Here is a 22,059-nt window from a genome sequence, read left to right on the forward strand (position 1 = left end):
TCGTAAGGGAGTCGCTCCATCCCCTTGATCATTCTGGTTGCCCTCTTCTGAACCTGATGCCTATGGTCAGACCTAGTCAGACCTGATCTGAAACTCCTTCCTGTGGAAGATTTTAAACAGACTCGGTCTGGGGTGGGGTTGTAAAGGGGAGGAAACATCTGCAGGGGGTGTGAGTTTCAAACTGCAGCATGGGGCTTTCCCCCTCTATATGCATTAATAATCTTTCAGGTGGGGCTGTTCTCAGTGCAGCTGGGAAGGTCGGCAGGCCTGCAGACGGCAAGAGCTATTCACGAGCGTGAAAATGCAACTGGCCAGCCTACTCCACAACCCCCACAGGTGGCTGCCCGATGTGGCCAGATTTAAGGGGGCAATCGCGTTAATCTAGGGAAGGCAGCCTTAAAGGGAAACACATTTCCCCGACCCTCGTTGCTCTCCTTTGCAGTTCCTTCTGCTGCGTGGAGACAGACAGAGACGGAACCCGGGGCAGCAGTTTGTCATCTGAGGGTGTGCCAGGTCAGAGCTCAAGGGTGAATACAGAGGGGGGGATGGAGGGCTTGGCCGGCCTTTTCTTTGGGGGAAGGGGCCATAGCTCAGAGGCAGAGCCCCTGACTTGCATGCAGAAAGCCCCAGGCTCAGTTCTAGGCTGCATCTCCAGGTAGGGCTGGGAGAGACTCCCTGCCTGAAACCTTGGAGAGGTGCTGCCAGTCAGTGCACTGCAGACAGTACTGACCTAGATGGAGCTACAGCCTGACTGAGTGTAAGGCAGCTTTATATGTTTCTAAGCACCCAGTGATTTCAGAGCAGGGACAAGAACCTCAAGCGGGGGGGGGGGGAATGTGGCCCTCCGGATCCTGCTGAAATCACTGCTTCTCCCCCCAGATCATGCCGCTCAGTGGGTCCTGCTCCTCCTCAAGTGTTTTTGGAATGTGTCCTCCAACTGCAGGGGATGCCCTCTGAAGGAGGAAGAGACACAAGTGTGTGTGTGTGTGTGTGAGAGAGAGAGAGAGAGAGAGAGAGTAGTATGTATGGTGAAGCTTGAGGCTTTTCTCTGTCTGAAAGCTTATGGACGTGGCCCCCACAAGCTTGCCTGCAAGGGAATGTGGCCCTCGGCCTGAAAACAAGCCTTCCCCGAAGACGGCTTGCCAAAATAATCCTGCAGTTACACGCTTTACCTAGATTATTACAGGCTCCAGAATGCCTCCAAAGGTTTCGTCTTGCCTCTTCGCCCAGGGTCTCACTGCTAGGAAGGCACCATTTGATGTGCTGTGCTAGGTGTACCTCACGTCATCTGTGGGGAGGCTACCTCGACCCACCCCTAGGTCAGACTGTTTGCCCATCTAGTGCTGTGTGGCTTGCACTGGCTGGCAGAAGCTCCCCACAGTTTCAGACAAGGGTTTTTCCAAGCCCTTCCTGGCTTGCAGAGGATTGAACGCGCAAGGCTGGTGCTCTCCCATTGACCCGCAATGGCACCTTCCCCTCTCACTGCCCCGCCTCTTTGCATCTCCCCCCCCCCAGTTTTGGAGTGGGGGGTTGTGGGGCATCCTTTTGCTTCCAAAATCCCAAACGCCTCCAGGCCGAAACTGCCTCCCCCTTGGAGGCATTCAACAGCATTCTGCATTCAACGCACCACTCAGCGAGATGACCTTTAACAAGAGCTGAGTGCCAGAGTCCGCCAAAACTGCAGGCAAAGGGTTTTTTGTCTTTCAACGGCCTCATTTCTATAGCAACCGGGTCCCCAAGATTTCCCTGGAAACGCTGGAGAGCTGCTCAGCCTGTCAGCCAACTCGGATATTTTCTCCCCCCAATGAATCAGGAGAATTCTGATCAGAGCAATTTAGCACTGCATACAGGATGTGATCTTGAGTCACATCCACGCCATCAGTTCAATGCATATGGCTTCCCCCAAAGAATGCTGGGAACTGTAGTTTGTGAAGAGTACTGGGAATTGTAGCTCCTTGAAGGGTAAACGACAATCCCAGGATTCTTCAGGGGAAACCGTGTGCTTGAAACGTGCAATAAATGTGCTTTAAGTGTACAGTGTGGATGTGACCTTGTTGTCACGTATGCAACAGCCCTGCGAGGCAGGTGAAGTCGAGGTGGGGGCTAAAGGTGAAAAGATTGTGGCTTGCTTTAAGGCTGTCTTTTGAGTTCGAGGCCAAGGCAAGACTCAAACCAGGAATGTTGTGATTCATAGGTCAGTCTCTAAGTGACTCAGTTTCATGGAAAACTGAAAAACAAATTACAGGAAATACCTATACATATCTGTGACAGCATGGAATATTCAGAATTTGTCTAACTGCTCAGGGGGAAGTCCCATTAACAGAACACTTCAATATTCATTTATCAAGAAATTCATAGGCCTTTCCGTGCCCAAAAGGCCGCAAGGCTGTTTTACAGCATAATAAACAGCACAGCACTGACACTTGGTGACAGAGGGCGGCACTGTTCAGAGGGAAGTGGAAGATTGGCCATTGGCCATGGAGACCAAATGGATTCTCCAGGTTTACAGGCTGTGTGTGAGGGACTGATAGTTGGAGGGAGGGAGGGAGGGAGTGGGCGGGGGCAGGGCGGCCTTCAGGACTTGCTGGTGGGTTTCTCTGGAGGCATCTGGCTGGGCAATGTGGAAAACATGATTCTGTTCTAGAAGGCGCTTTGGTCTGATCTGGTTTTGCTGGAGGGAAGACCTCGCAGGCCACATTCACAGCAGACGTTTATTCCACTTTAAACTGTCACGGCTTCCCCCTGAGAATTCTGGGAAGTGTCATTTGTGGAGGGTGCTGAGAGTTGTTAGGAGACCCCCTGTGCCCCCCCACAGAGCTCCAGGTCCCAGAGCCCCCCTTCCCAGAGAACCCTTGAGAACTGTAGCTCTGTGAGGGGGAATAGGGGTTCACATGAGACCGATCTGTCCCGACTAATGTCTTTCCCAGGACAGGCTCTGCAGTTCTCTCCTTTGCAAATCTCTCCTCCTTCCCAGACAGGGAGTGTGGGGGCCTTTGCAAGCCACAGGCGTGGGGATGAGGCTAGAATTGATAGTGGCGAGGTGAGGGAATGGAGAGGGAGTCTGGCTCGCTGCCTCCGCAGGGTTACTCTCGTTCTCTCTGTCACAAAGGAGGACAGCCAGAGAGCTGGGGGTGGGGGGTGCCTTGCCTGCACGTCCTGCCACCCGTTGCCCACAGTGCAGTTTCTTACAGAGGGCCCAGTCTCTATGCAAACAGCGAATCAAAGAGGCTGGTAAAGAAGGGATAGCTCCCACAACTGGGAATTAAACAATAAGCTCGACACCCCATGCGTCCCCTCCTCCAGGATACTGCATTCCATTCCTGTCTCCCTCCAGGATACTCCATTTCATTTCTGCCTCTCCTCCAGCATACTCACTCCATGCCATTCCTGCCCCCCTCCAGTATACTATATTACATTTCTGCCTCTCCTCCAGGATACTCACTCGGTTCCATTCCTGACCCCCTTGAGAATTATCTGTTCCATTCCTGCCTCTCCTCCAGGATACTCCATTCATTTCTGCCCCCTCCAGGATACTCCATTCATTTCTGCCCCCTCCCAGAAACTCCGTTCCATTCCTGCCCCTATTTTTTTTGTGTTTTTTTTTAATTTCGAGGCTAACATTTGACATCTTGTGGCTTCTGTGCATGCTAAGTCTTCATTGGGCTGTTTTGGTTTTTTTGGGGGGGAGGGTGATCCCCTGAGTTGTTTTTTTTAAGTACTTCTTCAACCCAAGGGGTTCCCTTCCCCCAGGAGCATGCTGATAGCATTGCCTTGTTTCTCATTGTTGCCTCCAGTCCTGTTGGCCGTCGCCACTCAAGTCTGCTGTTGGAGGGATTTGCTGGAGAGACCAAGTATTGTGGCTCGTTAAAGCCTAGGTGGTGCATTACTCTGGCAGCCACTTTCATATCACTGCCCACATTGGACAAAGTGGACCCTCAACCAAGAAAGCTTCTGGTCCACAATAAATCAGCTTGTCTCCAGACTCCTTTGCCCTGTCTAAAGACTGAGGGCCCATCTCTACAATACCTTTAAAGCAGGATCGTGCCACTTTCAACAGTCGTGGCTCCCCTCTTAAAGAATCCTGGGAATTGTAGTTTGCAAAGGGTGCTAAGAGTTGTGAGGAGGTCCCCTAAGAACATAAGAACATAAGAAGAGCCTGCTGGATCAGGCCAGTGGCCCATCTAGTCCAGCATCCTGTTCTCACAGTGGCCAACCAGGTGCCTGGGGGAAGCCCGCAAGCAGGACCCGAGTGCAAGAACACTCTCCCCTCCTGAGGCTTCCGGCAACTGGTTTTCAGAAGCATGCTGCCTCTGACTAGGGTGGCACAGCACAGCCATCACGGCTAGTAGCCATTGATAGCCCTGTCCTCCATGAATTTGTCTAATCTTCTTTTAAAGCCATCCAAGCTGGTGGCCATTACTGCATCTTGTGGGAGCAAATTCCATAGTTTAACTATGCGCTGAGTAAAGAAGTACTTCCTTTTGTCTGTCCTGAATCTTCCAACATTCAGCTTCTTTGAATGTCCACGAGTTCTAGTATTATGAGAGAGGGAGAAGAACTTTTCTCTATCCACTTTCTCAATGCCATGCATAATTTTATACACTTCTATCATGTCTCCTCTGACCCGCCTTTTCTCTAAACTAAAAAGCCCCAAATGCTGCAACCTTTCCTCGTAAGGGAGTCGCTCCATCCCCTTGATCATTCTGGTTGCCCTCTTCTGAACCTTTTCCAACTCTATAATATCCTTTTTGAGATGAGGCGACCAGAACTGTACACAGTATTCCAAATGCGGCCGCACCATAGATTTATACAACGGCATGATGATATCAGCTGTTTTATTTTCAATACCTTTCCTAATTATTGCTAGCATGGAATTTGCCTTTTTCACAGCTGCCGCACACTGGGTTGACATTTTCATCGTGCTATCCACTACAACCCCGAGCTCTCTCTCCTGGTCGGTCACCGCCAGTTCAGACCCCACGAGCGCATATGTGAAATTAAGATTTTTTGCTCCAATATGCATAATTTTACACTTGTTTATATTGAATTGCATTTGCCATTTTTCCGCCCATTCACTCAGTTTGGAGAGGTCTTTTTGGAGCTCTTCGCAATCCCTTTTTGTTTTAACAACCCTGAACAATTTAGTGTCATCAGCAAACTTGGCCACTTCACTGCTCACTCCTAACTCTAGGTCATTAATGACCAAGTTGAAAAGTACAGGTCCCAATACCGATCCTTGAGGGACTCCACTTTCTACAGCCCTCCATTGGGAGAACTGTCCGTTTATTCCTACTCTCTGCTTTCTGCTTCTTAACCAATTCCTTATCCACAAGAGGACCTCTCCTCTTATTCCATGACTGCTAAGCTTCCTCAGAAGCCTTTGGTGAGGTACCTTGTCAAACGCTTTTTGAAAGTCTAAGTACGCTATGTCCACTGGATCACCTCTATCTATATGCTTGTTGACACTCTCAAAGAATTCTAATAGGTTACTGAGACAGGACTTTCCCTTGCAGAAGCCATGCTGGCTCTGCTTCAGCAAGGCTTGTTCTTCTATGTGCTTAGTTAATCTAGCTTTAATAATACTTTCTACCAGTTTTCCAGGGACAGAAGTTAAGCTATCTGGCCTGTAATTTCCGGGATCCCCTCTGGATCCCTTTTTGAAGATTGGTGTTACATTTGCCACTTTCCAGTCCTCAGGCACGGAGGAGGACCCGAGGGACAAGTTACATATTTTAGTTAGCAGATCAGCAATTTCACCTTTGAGTTCTTTGAGAACTCTCGGGTGGATGCCATCCGGGCCCGGTGATTTGTCAGTCTTTATATTGTCCCTATTCCTCCTTACAGAGCTACAATTCCCAGAGCTCTCTGGGAAGAAAGATTGATTGTTAAAGCACTCTGGGAATTTTCGATCTGTGAGGGGGATGGCTCTGCGCAGGGTTGAATTTTCACCACTTCAGGAAATAGTAAAGTCCGAATTGAGGACAGAGTAGGAGAATCTGTCAGTTCCAGTTCTCTCAATTTCTCGTTTTTCCAGTCTTAAATTTGCTTCTCTGCATTCCTCCAGCGACTTGCAGGGTTGTTGTTTTTTAATCCTATGAAAATTCTTCAGTATTTTAGTGTGAATTTCTCGTGATAAACACATTTTTCTGTGTAGTAGTTTGGATGTCCTTTTCACTACCACATTCATTTTTACGCACGTTTTCCCTACTAGATGCATTTTTGTAAAAATTCCCTGGTTGGAGAACATTCGGATGAGTGCAAAGTTTGAAGGATGGCTGTTCTGCTTCTTGGGATGTTTCGGAAAGTGCAGATTGATCGATTTCACTTTAAATGCAAACCGAATTGAATTTCCTCCCTGTCCCCCTAATTCGTGTGCAATTTTTCCTCATACACACGTTATTGCAAAGCCTTTTTCCATAATGTCATGCATTTTTGTGTCTTCTTTCACTAATATATGCATGTTTAATGCCTGCTTTTCCCAAGTATATGCCTTTTTGTAAATGCTACCTGGCTAGGGAACTGCATTGCGAAGTTCAGAGAAGTGCAGATTTCAAAGGAGGGTTGCCTTATGGGTCGCCTATTGTTGCGGCAAGTGCGAATTCGATACGTTCGCTTTCAAATGGGGACTGAGTCGAATTTCTCCCCTTCCCCCATCCCTAATCAGGGATGACAGAATGCAAAGGAGAGGAGATGCAAATAACCGAAAAATATGTCTCTGTGGTTTTTTTTTAAATGTCCTGTTTTGAGTCTTGGCAGTTGGGTCGCTTCCCCTTTCTCAACAATTTCGGAGGGAAACAGCCTTTTTTGTTCTCGTTAGTACAGGGGAAATCCATTGCTCCGTAATGAAGCACCCACTTGGCATGAAGGTCCCGAACGGCATCTCCAGGTAGGTTTGGGAAATGCCTGGAACCCTGGAAGAGCCACTGCCAGCCAGTGTAGACAAGACTGAGCTAGATGGACAAATGAGCAGACTCAGTATCAAGATATTTAAACCAGACTTTTATCCCCAGCCCTGAGGACTGGAACCTTAATTTCTCTTTCAGGAAAGGACCATCGCTCAGTGGCAGAGCACCGTCTCCGCATCCAGACAGGGCTCAGGTTTAGTTCCTGGCATCTCTGAGTCAGGGTGGGGAAAACCCTCCTTGCAAGGCTCTGAGGAGACTCACCTCTTCTTTGAACTCACTGGGAGGAAGGGCAGGATATAAATTGAAATTCAAATTCTAACAACAACAATAATAATGTACAGCGCTTTGTTTTGGTAACAGTACTCATTGGTTGTGAGTGCCAAGCACCAAAGGGCCATGTTTTGATGACACAAGGGAAAGGGAGGAGTAAGTCTTTTATAGCTGGCCTTGGTGCAACTGATGCTCTCCGTCGAGTTCCAAAATAAAGCTGGAAATTTGGAGGGGGGCCAGACAGGATGACTCAGAGCTTGGAAATCCACCGCCGAAGGAGTCATACGGGAAGCTTGGTTCCTTCCCCATTCTTGGAGGTCAGCCTTTCCCAAACTTCTGTTGCACTGAAGTCCCTGCCCTCGTGCCAGCTGAATCACAGCCGGAGGGGAAAATGTCTGGGGATTGCAGCAGGAATGAAAAAACGGTGCTTTAAAGGGGGTTAATCCCCAAAGAACGCCTTCAGAAGAGCCTCTGCGCTGCATTTTATTTCGTTTGCATGACTCACCAGGCTGGTGTTCCTCCTCTTGACTGGAGTCAGGCCAGGCCCGTGGCGGCTGGTGCCCATTTGGGACTGGTGGGGCAGAAGGCAGGCAGCCCAAACAGGAGGCGGAGCTGAAGCCAGTGAGAGGCGGAGCCCACTCATGCTAGCTTTACCCCCATCATCCTGCCTGGCTGAGTTTGACAAGGGACGGCGTTGAGACTTAGCCGAAGCTGGCAGCCTGGGCCTGGTTGTAAGTAAGAAGGCGGGCAGGCGGGCAGGCAGGTGGGGGCTGGCATAAGGCAGGCTGAGCTTGGTGGAGCAGCGCCCACATGCCCTAAGGGACCGGCCTCGAATAGGCCAGGCTAACTTCTGTTGCTCAGGCAGGATTGTATTCAACTAAGAGCAGACCCGTTGGAATGAATGGACCTCAGTCAGTCATGTCTATTCACTTCGATGGGTCTACTCTGAGTAGGGCGCCCATGATGACCAACCTCCTCTGTGGCGGCTGCCTCGTTTTTGCTGCCTCAGGAGCAGATCGATGCAGTCGCACCCGCTAGCGAAACAGAGTAGAATGATCCACTCTATCCATGCTCAGGGGTACTGTGTGTACTCCGCAGGCTTCAGGGAACAGGTTGTGGGGGACTTTCTAGTGCAATTACACCGAGTCAGGCCACTGACCCTGCACGCACAGTATGTTCCAGACACAAAACGTCTGGAATGCAAAGGGTTGGGTGAAGGCTGGTGTGCACTGGCTGGTAGCCGCACTCCAGGGCTTCCTACAGAAGTCACTCTTGGCCCTACCTGGAGATTGGACCTGGGACCTTTTGCATGCACACCAGGTGCTCAGCCACTGAGCTATGGCCCTTTCCTTAAAGATCAAGAGCTTAGTCCTCATGGCCGTGGACAGAAACGGAGGAGGCTGGCTTAAAGCAAGCCAGAGCATCTTGCTCAGTGCTGCCTGGGGTGTCTCAGGCAGAGAGGGATCCTTTCTCTCACCTTCTACCTGCTCTTTCTCACCCAATTTTAACTTAAACGTTGCCTGTATTTATGGTAAAACAAACTGCGGCCACCACTCTGGCAAACCCCAGCAAAGGCGCCACTCTGCCTGTCTCAGTCGGAATTCACTTTGCGGCAACAGGCCTCGATCAGGGCGAAAGAGGTTTTGCTCCAGTGAAGATGTCGCCAGGCGTTTGCAATCTGGTGCCCCCCTCCCTGTTAATTGCTGTACCTGCCGGCTGCAAAAGCTAATTAACCAGATTATACAAAGCTGGCACTATGCCGGTGGTTGAAGAGGTGGCCCATGTGCTCAGGAGTGGCTTACAGGCAAGGCGGAGGGGGGTGTTACCAAAAGAGAGGGGTGCACGCCTGGGCTGAACCAGTTTATCCTCCTTTTAGTTGGAATGAAGGATGCCGCTCTGAAGCCTCCCTGGATTTCGCCATTCTAGATTTCCTGATCTTGCTCTGATGCTAATTGGAAGCCTCCATATTTTTTTCTTTCCTGCCTCACCTTTTGTTTTTTTTAAAAAAATTGCTCCTTGTGTGTGTGTGCGTGTGTTTCACAGCTCTCTTGAGATCCTTTTCGTGTTTTACCCCTGTGCAGGACACAAGCGTCTGGGTGAAATCCAGCGCCGAAAGAACCTTGACAGAACTTGCGCATACTAGTCGCATCAAGATGGCTTTTTTGCTGTGTTTGTGCCAATAGGTTCCCACACCTTTGTGTCACTTTCTCCCCTTCTGTGTTTCCAATGCAGTCTCTCTGCTCGTTGAGAACACCCCACAAAAAAGTCATCTTTGATACGTACACTCACCTTGAGATTTTATTTATAAATGTCTTTGCTTTGGTGTAGAGTCTCACCTGTGTGGCAGCACATGGGCACATTGGTCAAACCCAGCACAAAAAAGGACCTCGGAAGAATCAGTGTGTGTATCACTCGCCTCAAGAGTACCTTTTCTTGCAGTGTTTTTATAAATGCAAATGGGTGCATCTTCCTCTGGATGCTAGTTGCTGGGGATTACCCAGCAGTTGCTGTTGTGTTCAGGTCACGCTTGCAGGCTTCCCACAATGAATACCTGAAAGACCATCTCATCCCTTATAGACCCAGTCGGTCACGGCGCTCTGCCGGTGAGGGCCTCCTGCAGAGACCATCTCATCAGGAGGTCGCTGCCGCACAGCATAGGAAACGGACCTTTAGCCTGGCATCACCTACCCTGTGGAATTCCCTCCCCTTAAATATTAAACAGGCGCCATCTCTGTTATCTTTTGGGCGCCTGCTGAAGACCTTCCTCTTTCAACAAGCCTTTTAAGTAGAAAAGTCTGCGTCTGCGCTGGCATTGCTTTTTAAGATGTGTTTTAAACGATTTTTTAAAAGGTGTTTTCAGCATGTTTTGTTTAAAATGGTTTTAAGATGTTTTGTTTTTGAGATGTTTTAAGATGTTTTTAGTATTGTTTGCTCTCCTGGCCTCCTTCTGGCAGGAAGGGCGGGATGGACGTATCATTGTTGTTGTTGTTGTTAAAGTTGCAAAGACCTTATCCCAGTCCACATCTGTGTTGGAACTGCTTTTTTGGATGTTTTTAAAGCTTTTTTTAAATATGTTTTAAAGATGCTTTGTTTTAATATGTTTTAGTCTTTTATTTTAAAGACGCTTTAGAGTGGTTTTTCGTGGTTTTCTTTGCCACCCTGGGCTCCTTCTGGGAGGAAGGGCGGGACATAAATTTAATAAAATAAATAAATAAGCGAGCAAATAAATAAATAAAATGGGCGATTGGTTGGCCACTGTGAGGACAGGATCCTGCCACAGGGCTCGTCTGACGCTCTTAGGGTTGTGCCGTTCATGTTCCAGGCCCTCCCTCTCCTCACCCCTCCATCTCATCTCCTCCTCTTTTCTTCCCTTCAGTCAGGATGATGCTCCCGGTGACCGAATGGCTTTGGCAGCATGAATACTGGCTACCTCCGGGGATCACCTGGGAGGACATGAAGGAGACAGACGAGATCCGCTACCCTCAGCCCCGGCACCTCCTGCTCAGTGTCCCTTTCGCTCTCCTGCTAGTAGCAATCCGGTTCATCTTTGAAAGGCAAGTGAAAACCCTCACGGATAAGCAGGGCAACAAAATGAGCCTCCATGTCCAGGGGCATCATAGCTCTAAATATCAATTGCTGGGGATAGGGGGAGCCGTGGAGGCTGGTGCCCACTGGGACTGGTGGGCAGAAGGCAGTGAGCCCCAACAGTAGGCGGAGCCAGAGCCAATGACAGGCAAGAGACAGAGCCAATGACAGGCAAGAGACAAAGCCAATGACAGGCAGAACTAACACATCCTAGTTCTGTCGCTGTCCTCCTCCCTGCTGAGTTCAGCCAGGGCAGCATCCAGACCAAAGAAGGAAGGATCTGTCCACTCTTCCAGTCTTCCGTACTCCTCATTTCTGCAAATCTTTGTGTTTGTCTTTTAAAAAAAAATATCCTCAGGAAAATTCTTCAACCATTTACTGCAAATTTCTCCCAATAAAGCACATTTTTGTGTGCAGTTTTGCCTCAGGTACACATTTGTTGCAAGACGTTTCTCCTAATGTATGTTACCTTCACTTTGCCTGAAGCCTAGCTGAGCTGCTGCCAGTCAGAGTTTTAAACTGTATTTTTTAATACTTACTTTTTGAAGTGTCGTAACCCGCTCGGGGGCTTCATGGGGGAGGGCTGGTATGAAATCTAAATAATAAATAAATGTTATTTATTTATTTAACAAAATGTTAAATAAACAGATGTTGACTGCCCTTGTCTATGGAGGTTCAATTTACAGAACACAGCCAATACCCATCCTCTGTGAATTTCTCTCCCCTGCTTTTGCTTTCCTTATTTTATTGAACAAAATGTATATCCTGCTTGATTGTAAGAAAACCTCTAAGCAGTTTACAAAAAATGTCAACATTATTGATAAAACAGTTAAAAGGCAAGTAATTTAAAGCATCCTAAAAACGACTAAAACGGCAATAGACTAAAAAGATTAAAATACATCAGCATCTATGTGTCTGGATGGGCTTGCCTAAAACTTTTAAGCAGGCGCCAAAAAGAGGGCAGCGAAGGCACTTGCCAGATGTCAAGAGGCAGGGAGTTCCAAAGACTAGGTGCTGCCACACTCAAAGAACAATTTCTTACAAGTGTTATGTGGCATCTGTAACGGCCTGTTCCGTGGATTGAAGCAGTTGAGCAAGCACATATAGGGTCAGGCGGTCCAGCAAATAAATAAATAATACTGAGGTAGATAGAACAATGGTCTGGCTCTTTATAAGGCTGTGTATGTATGTTAATATTAAGCCCCTGTCTAAACGCACACAACATGAACTGCCATGGAGGATTGCCATTGATCATGTTTTATGGGATTGTTTGCAGTATTTGGAACACAGAGAGCCTCCCCTTTGTAGGTTTAGTACTTTGGGGTGTACAGATTTGTCTGTTGTGGGGGAAACTGCCCTACGGGACAAAAATCTCTAGGGGCTCAGTGTGCGGCGGTTTGTGAAAGATATGAGGCTTTCTGAATGGTTGTGAGTGAAGCGTGATCACCCTCTTGCCAGTAGGAGATGGTATGAGGGCCTTTCCTCAGCCTTGCTTCTCCAATAAAACAGAAGAAAAAGGGTTGGCATAATCGGGCATCGGATGTGGGCCCACACCCCAGCAGGGGGTCCCCTGATAAGCATCACCACCACCTGCTGCAAGGAACTGCTGTGTGTGCCACAGCTGTATCTTGACCTCTTGGGCGAAATACCTGGCTTTTGTCGGTGTTCACATTCCCACTCGGATCCCGACACCAGAGAGGCCGAAGTGCCTTTGAAGCTGAACTGCAGGCATTCCTAAACTTTCCCGGTACACGAGACGTCTTGCCTCAGCTTGCTTTGGGACTTTCACAAGGCGTTGCCACACATTTTCCAACCTGTTCTTGCAGGGAGGGAAAACTCGCATGAGATTTGCACCTGTTGATTACCAGCCTGGCATGGAGATAAAGTGATGGGGGCAGGGAAAACCTTTTATCTGTAGACAGACTCCTGTGACAACAGTGGGGGCAGGGGGGAGGGAGAAGAAGATAAATTAAGAACATAAAAAGAGCCTGGCTGCTGGATCAGACCAAATGCCCATCCAGACCACCATTCTGTTCCCGGCAGAGGACAGACAGCAGTGGGGATGGTCAAATGTGTCCACTTCTTCTTTTTGTCTCTCATTTTTCAAATCTTAAGTTCAGTTTTCCCCATCAGTTTGCAATTAAAAAAAAAAAAAGCCCTCATGAAGATTGATCAGCATTTTAATGCAAATTTCTCCATTGTTGCAAAGCAATTTTCCTCAACAGAATGCATTTTGGTATGTGATTTCCCCCGCTAGTTGCATTTTTATGGACATTTCGCCCTCATATTTGCGCTTTTGTAAACATCGCTTGGTTGGAGCACTGCGTCACAAAATTTGGAATTTCGAAAGACGGCTGTGTCCCAGTTTGTGTGTTATTTTGGAAAATGCGGATCTTGTAGATTCGGCTTTAAATGCGAACTGAATCAAAATTCTCACCCATCTCTATAGGTGAGATGGGCAACGAAACGTTACAGTGCTCTTGTTCACAGTTCATGCCAGCCATGCCTTTCTCCACAATACTCCATCATCATCATCATCTTTATTGCAGGCCTTAGGCCGTCGCAACGTACAAACAAAGTTAAAAAACACATACAATAGTATAAAACAGCATTAAAATAAATAAATTCTGTGTACGAACCATATAAGACATTAATACCTATAAGCCTGAAGCTGTATGTAAACCCTGAGTAGTTAAGTATTTGGCCCTCAATTTTTGAGCAGCATGGGCGAAATGGGCCACATTATAGGATATCCAATATACGTTATCTCCTAGAAGAAATGAGATAAAATAGTCATCAGATCCGGAGCCTTGACGATTTATTAAAATATCAAGGAATTCAGTTCTGGGCTGGGAAAAAATTGGACACTCAAATAAATAATGGGGTAGGTCTTCCACTTTCCCCATTTGACATATGCAAAGTCGTTGTTCAAAAGGAATTTGTTGATAACGCCCAGTTAGCATTGCTGATGGCATAGATTGAAATCTCAAAGCTGTAAATGAGTATCTTAAGTGTACCGGGAGTTGATATTTTAAATAATTAGCCATGTTGTGGTCACTTTTAAATAAATTATACCATCTGGAAAATTTAGAGTTTGAGATTAATAAACCATCAAGCCAAACACAATGTCTTACTATATGATCATGAATGTTGTACCTGAATAACGCAGATACTGAAAAGATGGGAATATGATAGTGTGCGAGAATTAACCGAAATTTAGGTTTCCAATTATTATTTGCTGCTGCAACTTCAAAACAAATCCTTGCCAATATTTTTACTTGCGAATTTGCCAAAGATGACCAATATCGGAGAAAGGACTCGTGAATGCGAGCACTGACTGGAATTGAACCAGTTTCGGCTCTCATAAACGCTGCCAGAGTACCCGGAGGGAGGCGTAATAGACGTCTAAAAAAGGTGTTTTGGATAGCTTCAAGCATAGAATAAGAAGATACTGACCATCCCCATATTGCCGCCCCATAGGTGATCTGTGCTAAAATCTTGGTTTGAAAGATTTTTAAAGCAGGGGCTACCAAATGCCCCCCCGCTGTCCTATAGAATTTTAATATTGCACCTGTCGCTTTAACGGCCGCGAGTTTGATGGCTGCTATATGGGCTTTCCAGGCTAAGGTGTCTTGGAAATAAATTCCAAGATACTTCAAAGAGCGACATTGTTCTATTGGGTAATTTCCAATAGACCATTTGTGCTTTTGATATCTGTTACCGAATACCATTATTTTTGTTTTCTTATAATTAATTTGAAGGCCCTCATTCTTACAGTAGGAGTCTAACTTCGTCAATAGCCTTCTCAATCCTATGGGAGTAAGAGACAGGAGGATCATGTCATCTGCATATAAGAGGGTAGAAATCTTTCTACTGCCTGCAGATGGTGGAAAAATTTTTGATCCTTCTAACTCAAGAACTATATCATTCAGATATAGGTTGAATAGAATGAGTGCCAAGAGGCACCCTTGTCTGACACCTCTCCTTACTGCTATTGAGTCAGTCAGATTATTACCAACTCTGATTTTAAGAGTGTTATTTGAGTAAAGTTCTTTGATTAAAAATAGGAGGCGTTTGTTGATACTAGTACGCGCCAGCTTGGCCCATAGGCGGTCTCTGTCAACTGAATCAAACGCCACTGCTAGATCCACGAAGGCGGCATATAAATGTTTTGTGGGGCCATCCACGGCCTGCCTTGCGAGGAAATAAAGCGTGGCGCAATGATCTATTGTGCTCTGTCCTTTTCAGAACCCTACTTGTTCTGGAGCAATGATCGCATTTTCAGCTTCCCAATCCTCCAGTTTTTGTAAAAGGAACTTACTGTATATCTTCGCACCTATGTCCAATAAACTAATAGGACGATAGTTCTTCGGGTCATATCTTGTTCCTTTTTTATGGATGGGAATAACTATGCTCTGCTTCCAGCCGTCTGGCATTATTCCTGTGTTGTTAATCTTTGTAAAAAGCTTAGCCAGGATAGGGGCCCACCAATCTGGAAACTCTAGGAAAAGCTCAGGGGGAATCATATCTTCCCCCGGAGCCTTACCCTTTTTTAATGATGAAATAAGTGATCGAACATGAGATGGTGTGACCGGAGGCCAGATGCTGGAACTGGGTTCATCTTGGGCATAGCTAATAGAGTTGGATATACGCTGAGCAGCAAATAACTGGGCAAAATGTTCTTGCCATTTTATAGGAGAAATGTGGCTAGAAATATATTGTCTGTAAACACCGGCTCCAGCAGCAACCAGGACCTAGAATAGACGATCGTTGCCTTCCAGCCAAGCTTGGTTAAGCCGCTCCCACTGGGATCTCGCATACATCTCTTTTTTGTATCTTATTAAGGATTTATATGAGGAACGCAAATTAATGAGTTGGTTATGATTGAAAGTGATTAGATCTCTTAATATATTACGGGTAAATTTAATTAACTGGCGTTTTGCTGTCTTGCAATCTTGATCGAACCAGCTCTTACACCTAGGCTGAGTTGTAATAGGGCAGTGTTTTTTAATTAACATACCGTATATTCCGGCGTATAAGACGACTTTTTAACCCAGGAAAATCTTCACAAAAGTCGGGGGTCGTCTTATACGCCGGAATATAGTATTTCTCCTGCTTGCAGCCTGTCAGGCCCAGGATGTGACTCAGGAACCAGACCAGCAGTTGTAGTTAATTCGTGTTTTATTAGGGTAATGTCCAAACAAAGACTGCGTTTTCTCATGAAGCAATACAGGGATACAGGTCCTGCGGCATTGGGAGAAAGTTGACAGAGCAAGGGACTTCTTCCCGCCTGTTCTTTAAGAAGGGGCCAAACGGGCGTGCAATCTTTCGCTCCTCCTTAACTGCCCCTCAGGTACTGCCCGCCTTCCCCCCCTTCTCTCCTGTCTTTTCAGCTGTCTGCGTGTGCGCGGTGAGGGTGGAAGCATCACCCCCTCCTCTTCTGAAGTTTCCGATTCCAGGATGGGGGATAGGGGAGGGGCTGATGGTAAACTGCCTCCCCGCTTTTCGGCTGTGAGCAGCCCTCCCTCTTCCCCCTCTTGCTCTGAGCCTGAAAGAGGGGGAGGCGTGAGAATGTCCAGGGAGGGCTCAGGCTCCCCGTTGCTAAGCAACCTTATCACTGGCAGTTCCTCTGTTTCGTCTTCGCTCCAAAGGGGGGAAGTTCCTCCCCCTTCCCTCTGCCATCCATCCGAATACTCTTCTCCCAACTCTCCGGGATCCAGCTCCCCGGGATTGGGACCCCAGCTCTGCCTTCCGACACAGCCTGGCCCGGCGTCCCCTCCCCTGAGGGGAATCCCCATTGCTCCTCCGTCCCCGCCATCTCCTGCGCGGCCTCCTCCGCCGCAAAATGGCGGCCGGGATGGGGAGCAGCAGCAGCAGCAGCAGCAGCCGCCTCCCCACGTCCTTCTCCTCCATGGCGGCCTCGCCTGCGCCGCCTCCCGCCGCTGCTGCTGCTGCTCCTCCGCCCGCGGCTGCTCAGGCGAGCAACAGGGCCGCGGTGGCGGCGGCTGCTCCTCCTCGGGCGGCCAACGGCGGGCCGCCTTTGCTGCTCTCGCTGCCGCAGGCCGCGCCGGCGCCTCCGCTGACGCACAACCACCGGGCGGCGGCAGCAGCAGCAGCAGCGGGAGGTGGCGGAGGCGGGAACCCGCTGCCGACAGCTGCCCCTGCGGCCTCCTCCTCGGCGCCCTCCACCGCCGCCTCCGCCTCCGGCCTGCTGGCGCCGTGGGAGCCGGCCTACAACTGGCAGGCGACAAAGCCGACGGTGCAGGAGCGCTTCGCCTTCCTCTTCAAGAACGAGGTGCTCAGCGACATCCACTTCTTGGTGGGCAAAGGTCGGTGCGGGCTATGGGGCGAGGGGGCGCTGGCCACACAGGGAAGAAAGGGGAGAGGGACGCTGGCTTTTTAAACGGGGATCAGGGTCTTTCTTGCGGCTGGGGGCGGGTTGCTATGGGGGCAAGTGGGTTGAAGAGTTGTGGCTGTGGTTGGGGGGCTGTTATTCCGGCGTATAAGATGACTTTTTAACCCAGGAAAATCTTCTCAAAAGTTGGGGGGTCGTCTGATACGCCCAGTCGTCTTATACGCCGGAATATACGGTAGGTTTAAGTTTGGATATAATTTGGTGATAAGCTATGACGGCATCCAGTTTCGACTCTAAAACTGCCTGCCTAATCTTAGAGGTATCTGAATTCTCTAAGGATTGAAGAGTAAGCAGGTAGAGGTTTGGTGACCAGTGTATTCTGCGGTCCGCAATCTGAAGATCCTCTAGATTTGGTAATATCGGTAGGGCCAGCGGATGGATCAGTTTTAAACTCATTAACAAAGGAAAATGGTCGCTTTCGATTCTATCCAATACACAGAAGCAATCCACCCTCGAAAGAAGTGTACTTGAGACCATCATGTAATCTATTACACTGGCTCCCCGGGTGGAAAAATAAGTAAAGGCCCCATTAGACTTATCAAGTTGAGAACCATGTAAACAGATTAGCTAGTGGGTAAAAATTAATTCTGTTAACCTCAGACCTTGCTTGTTTAACGTATTATCTCGTGATGTCCTGTCCCCTAGAGGAAAACGGTTAAACGGGCCATGGTTTAATGATAAGTCATTCACACAGCCTGCACCCATCTGGGCGTTAAAATCCCCACAGAGAATCAAACTATGATCTGGGTAATGACATTCCAAGCGGGCTCCATTACATCCCACTTTTCCCCGAGTTTTCAGTGCCCCATGTCCCAACAGGCAGCCCTGGCTCTGTGAGCACCGGGCACATTCAGTTGTCATTGGGCTATTTGGGGAGTTCCCCTCCTTAGGGGGGTTTCCTTTCTTTTTTTTTCTTGTTTAATTATACTGCAAACCTTGGGGTTCCCCTAAGCCTGCTGCCCCCTCCCTCCTGTGTTGTGTTTTGGCTGCGCAATGAACGGCACACACAGCCTGAATGTCAGAAATAGTGGGAAATGGTTTAACTGTGAGAGTAGGGTGCTGGACTAGATAGGCTTTCACCCTGATCCAGCAGGGCTTGTCTTAGCTCTTATGTCCTGATCTGGCCTTATCAGTGATATGCAGGCATGTAGCAACAGCATCCATTGCTGCTAGAGATTGGATGTGGTATAACAAGAGTGTTGGGATAGGACTGGAGGACACCCAGGTTTCAAATCCTCACACAGACACTCACACACACTCACCCCCAGTCATGAAGCTCACTGGGTGACTTTGGGCTGGTCACTTTCTCTCTCTCTCAGCCTAACCCCCCTTGCAGGATTGTTGTGAGGATAAAACAGGAAGGGAGGGGAGAGAAAGGTGTAAGCCACTTTGAGCTCCTTGGACAAGAAGGGGGGTATAAACAAGAGCTTTCTATGGCTGCGTACACACGCCGTACATTGAAAACACATGACTTTCCCCTAGAGAATCCTGGGAACTGTAGTTTGTTAAGGGTGTTGGGGTTGCTCCGTGAGGGGTAAAAGACAGTTCCTAGGATTCTTTTGAGAGAAACAATGTGCTTTAAATGCAGTCTGTCTCTCTTTTTCTAGCAATAAAATACCTCAAGAGACACCTAGCACTTAATAATATCAAATAACCACCTCTCCTCCCCCCCCCAAAAATAGAGGGTTTGTATTTTGTCCTTGTTGGAGGTGATTCTTTGGAAATCCCTTGCCATAAAAAAAATTAAAAAGGGATTCTTTTTATGGACTATCCTTTGAACACATGACACTGCCTTATACCAGGGACTGGCTGTGTTTAGGGCAGCAGTGAAAGGCTCTCTGAACATGCCCTGAAGCACCCTGTTACTGCTTTGCATGCTCCGGAGTCAGTGTGCCTGAGTTTCTGGAACAAATTATTTTATATGGCTCAGTTCTGCTAGGAAGCCTCAGCTGACCTGTGGCTACTGTATGGAAGCCTCAGTCTACCTGTGGCAAGGAAATGGCAATTGGCATATTCTCAAGGTTGTCTTCTTTTCCTTGGCTTCTTGTGTGCCCAAACCAGCCAGAAAATAGAAGCCCCAAGGCCTAGCGCTGTTCAGTGAGTGCTTTGCTGACCTGACCCTTCCTTCATTGCAGGGCTGTCGCTATGCCACTGAGCAGAAAAATGGGACTGAGGGAGAAAGTGCGAAGGAAAGCTTCTCCGAACCCTGTGCTGGAAGCTTTTTACACCACGCAAAGGAAAAGCCCCAAAGAGGTGAGTTGCCACAGACGTAGGGATGATGAGGCCCTACTGTCTCCTTGAGGGACAGCCGTGTACCCTGTCAGAATTGCTATTCGTTAGCTGCTGGGCCTCAACAGAGTGCAAGGTGATGTATGGACACAACAATCCCCCCCTTGTACGAAGAGAGAGAGAGAGACTTGACATACATGCAATCACATCAAGATTCCTTATCTTAGAACGCCATGTTTGCACATAATACTAAACCATGGTTAACATTAACCATTGTTAATAAACCATAGCTAAAGCTAAAACGTGTGGCAGATGATCACTTAAACCAGGGGTAGGGAACCTTTGGGGGCCAGATTGCCCTCTGTTCTCATCCCTGTGGGCCAGGTGGGTGGGGATGACCCACCTGTCAACCAACTGATGTCACTATGGCTCAAAAAGGCCCCCTGCCCCCCTTTTAAAGTGTAACAATTATGGACCCCGATGAGGGTTTTCTTCTTTGTGGAAACAGAAGGCATAGATCCAGATCAGGACAGGACTGGAAGGCAAAGGGGTTAAACCCCTTACCTTGCCCCACCAGGGCCTTGATCCGTATTTGCCACACCTCAATTTTAAAAATGAATAAATTAATGCAATTGCTAATTGAGCCAGGCAGCGCTGTGTCAACTTCATCTGATACGGAGGCTACGCCCCTACCTTCCCAACCATCTGCTCCCATCTGTGGTACATGCCCTGGTCTCCTCTCGCCTAGACTACTGTAATGCGCTCTACATGGGGGTACCCTTGAAAACGGTCCAGAAGCTGCAACTGGTACAGAACGTGGCGGCGCGCCTGATTAAAGACAGCTGCCGGTGAGATCACATCACTCCAGTGCTAAAAGAGTTGCACTGGTTACCAGTTGCTTGCCGGGCCCAATTCAAGGTGTTGGTTTTGACCTTTAAATCCCTACACGGTTTTGGCCCAGTCTATCTGAAGGAGTGCCTCCAACATCATCAGGGATGCCGCCCAACAAGATCAGCCTCAAAAGACCTTCTCTCCATCCCATCAGTCAAAACAGCCAGACTGGTGAGGACTAGAGAGAGGGCTTTTTCAATTGTGGCCCCCCACCCTGTGGAACGCCCTCCCAAATGATCTCCGCCATGCCCCTTCCATGATGAGCTTCTGCCGGGCCTTGAAGACCTGGCTCTTCAGGCATGCTTTTGGGGTGGGCTAGATTTTATTATTATTGTTTGAGATTTTTAATGTTTTAATGTATTTGTATGTTTTTATTTTGTATGTCGCGCAGAGTGGCTGGACAGCCAGACAGACGGGCGACTAATAAATTCAATAAATAAATAAATAAATAAATATTTGAATGTGGTGTAAAGCCTAGTTTGGCCCCACGTTTGACCCCAAGCCTTCTCCAGATTAGGGATGGGGGTGAAATTTGATTCAATTCCCATTTAAAGGCAAACCTTATCCAATTTGCACTTTCTGAAACAATATGAGACCTGAAGCACAACCCTTCTTCGAAATTTGCACTTATCCAGATTTTGTGATGCAATTCTCCAGCCAATGTTTACAAAAATGCATGCATTTGGTTAAAATGTGCATTAAAATGAATATGTTATTGAAAGTAACGTACAGAAAGGCAGTACATGAAGCGAAACTGCTTGCAAAAATGTATACATGAGACAAAACTGCATACAGGCATACCCCGCTTAACGTCGCTTCACTTAACGTCGCCTCGCTATAACGTACATGCTCCATAAGTCCCCATACCCCGCTTAATGTTCGCATGCTTCGCAATAACGTACACTTTATTGGCACGACGCCGCTGCCATCTAGTGGTGATTGCGTGCAGTACAAGTGAAGACAATTGCTTCACTTAAAGTTTATTTTTGCTTAAAGTATAGTCTCCGGTCTATTGCGAACGTTAAAGCAGGGTATGCCTGTACTAATTATTATTGTTGTTGTTGTTGTTATATCCTGCCCTTCCTCCCAGAAAGAGTCCAAGGCGGCAAACAAAAGCACTAAAAACAGTAAAACCTCATAAAAACAAATTTTAAAACACATCAAAACAAAACATCTTCAAAAACGTTTACTTAAGCTTTCAAAGCATCTAAGATTAAAGACATTTTTAAGAAGGTTTAAGAATATATTAAAAAGCAATTCCAACACAGATGCAGACTGGGATAGGTCTTAACTTAAAAGGCTAAACTCAACTTAAAATGTGTTTATTGGGAGAAATTTGCACTAAAATGCTGAAGAATTTTCATGAGGATTTTTTTTAATCGCAAATTGCTGCAAAAAGGGCCATAATTCAGTGGTAGAGCATCTGTCGTGCATGCAGAAGGTCAATCCCTGACACCTCCAGGTAGTGTTGGGAGTGCCATCAGGAGAGCGCAGCTTCTCCTCTTCTGCTATTATAGGATACTTTATGCTTGGGTTGCTTCCTCCCCACTTAGAGCTTGTATTATTCAAGTGAGAGGTGGGGTGGCAGAGAGAGAGAGTGCTGTACTGCTGTATGCATAAAATCAATAAAATAAAAATATATTCAAAGGACTATTTGAGGAGGGGAAATCTGGTGTTGGGGGAAAGCCGATGAAGTGCAGAGCAAACAGGATTGCTCTGCAAAGACTAAGAATATGCAGACTGCTGAAAAATCCAGCAGTAAAG

The 22,059-nt window shown here is 47.6% G+C and overlaps 1 protein-coding gene across 5 annotated transcripts in view; it reads left to right on the forward strand.

Annotated features, from left to right (window-relative positions):
* Positions 1–22,059, forward strand: part of CERS4 (ceramide synthase 4) — a 51,797-nt gene that overhangs the window by 14,473 nt on the left and 15,265 nt on the right. For 2 of the 5 annotated variants that reach the window (XM_061601744.1, XM_061601748.1), the window contains exons 2-3: positions 10,552–10,729; positions 19,311–19,428. In XM_061601744.1, the coding sequence (XP_061457728.1) occupies positions 10,557–10,729; positions 19,311–19,428 (291 nt within the window). In that variant the 5' untranslated portion in view covers positions 10,552–10,556. Of the gene's footprint in view, positions 1–381; positions 514–6,824; positions 6,887–7,737; positions 7,907–10,551; positions 10,730–19,310; positions 19,429–22,059 lie in introns of those variants that run through there. The other 3 variants (XM_061601746.1, XM_061601749.1, XM_061601747.1) reach the window with 3 other exon arrangements.

The sequence above is a fragment of the Rhineura floridana genome, chromosome 18 (assembly GCF_030035675.1).
Source record: "Rhineura floridana isolate rRhiFlo1 chromosome 18, rRhiFlo1.hap2, whole genome shotgun sequence".
Taxonomy (NCBI): domain Eukaryota; kingdom Metazoa; phylum Chordata; class Lepidosauria; order Squamata; family Rhineuridae; genus Rhineura; species Rhineura floridana.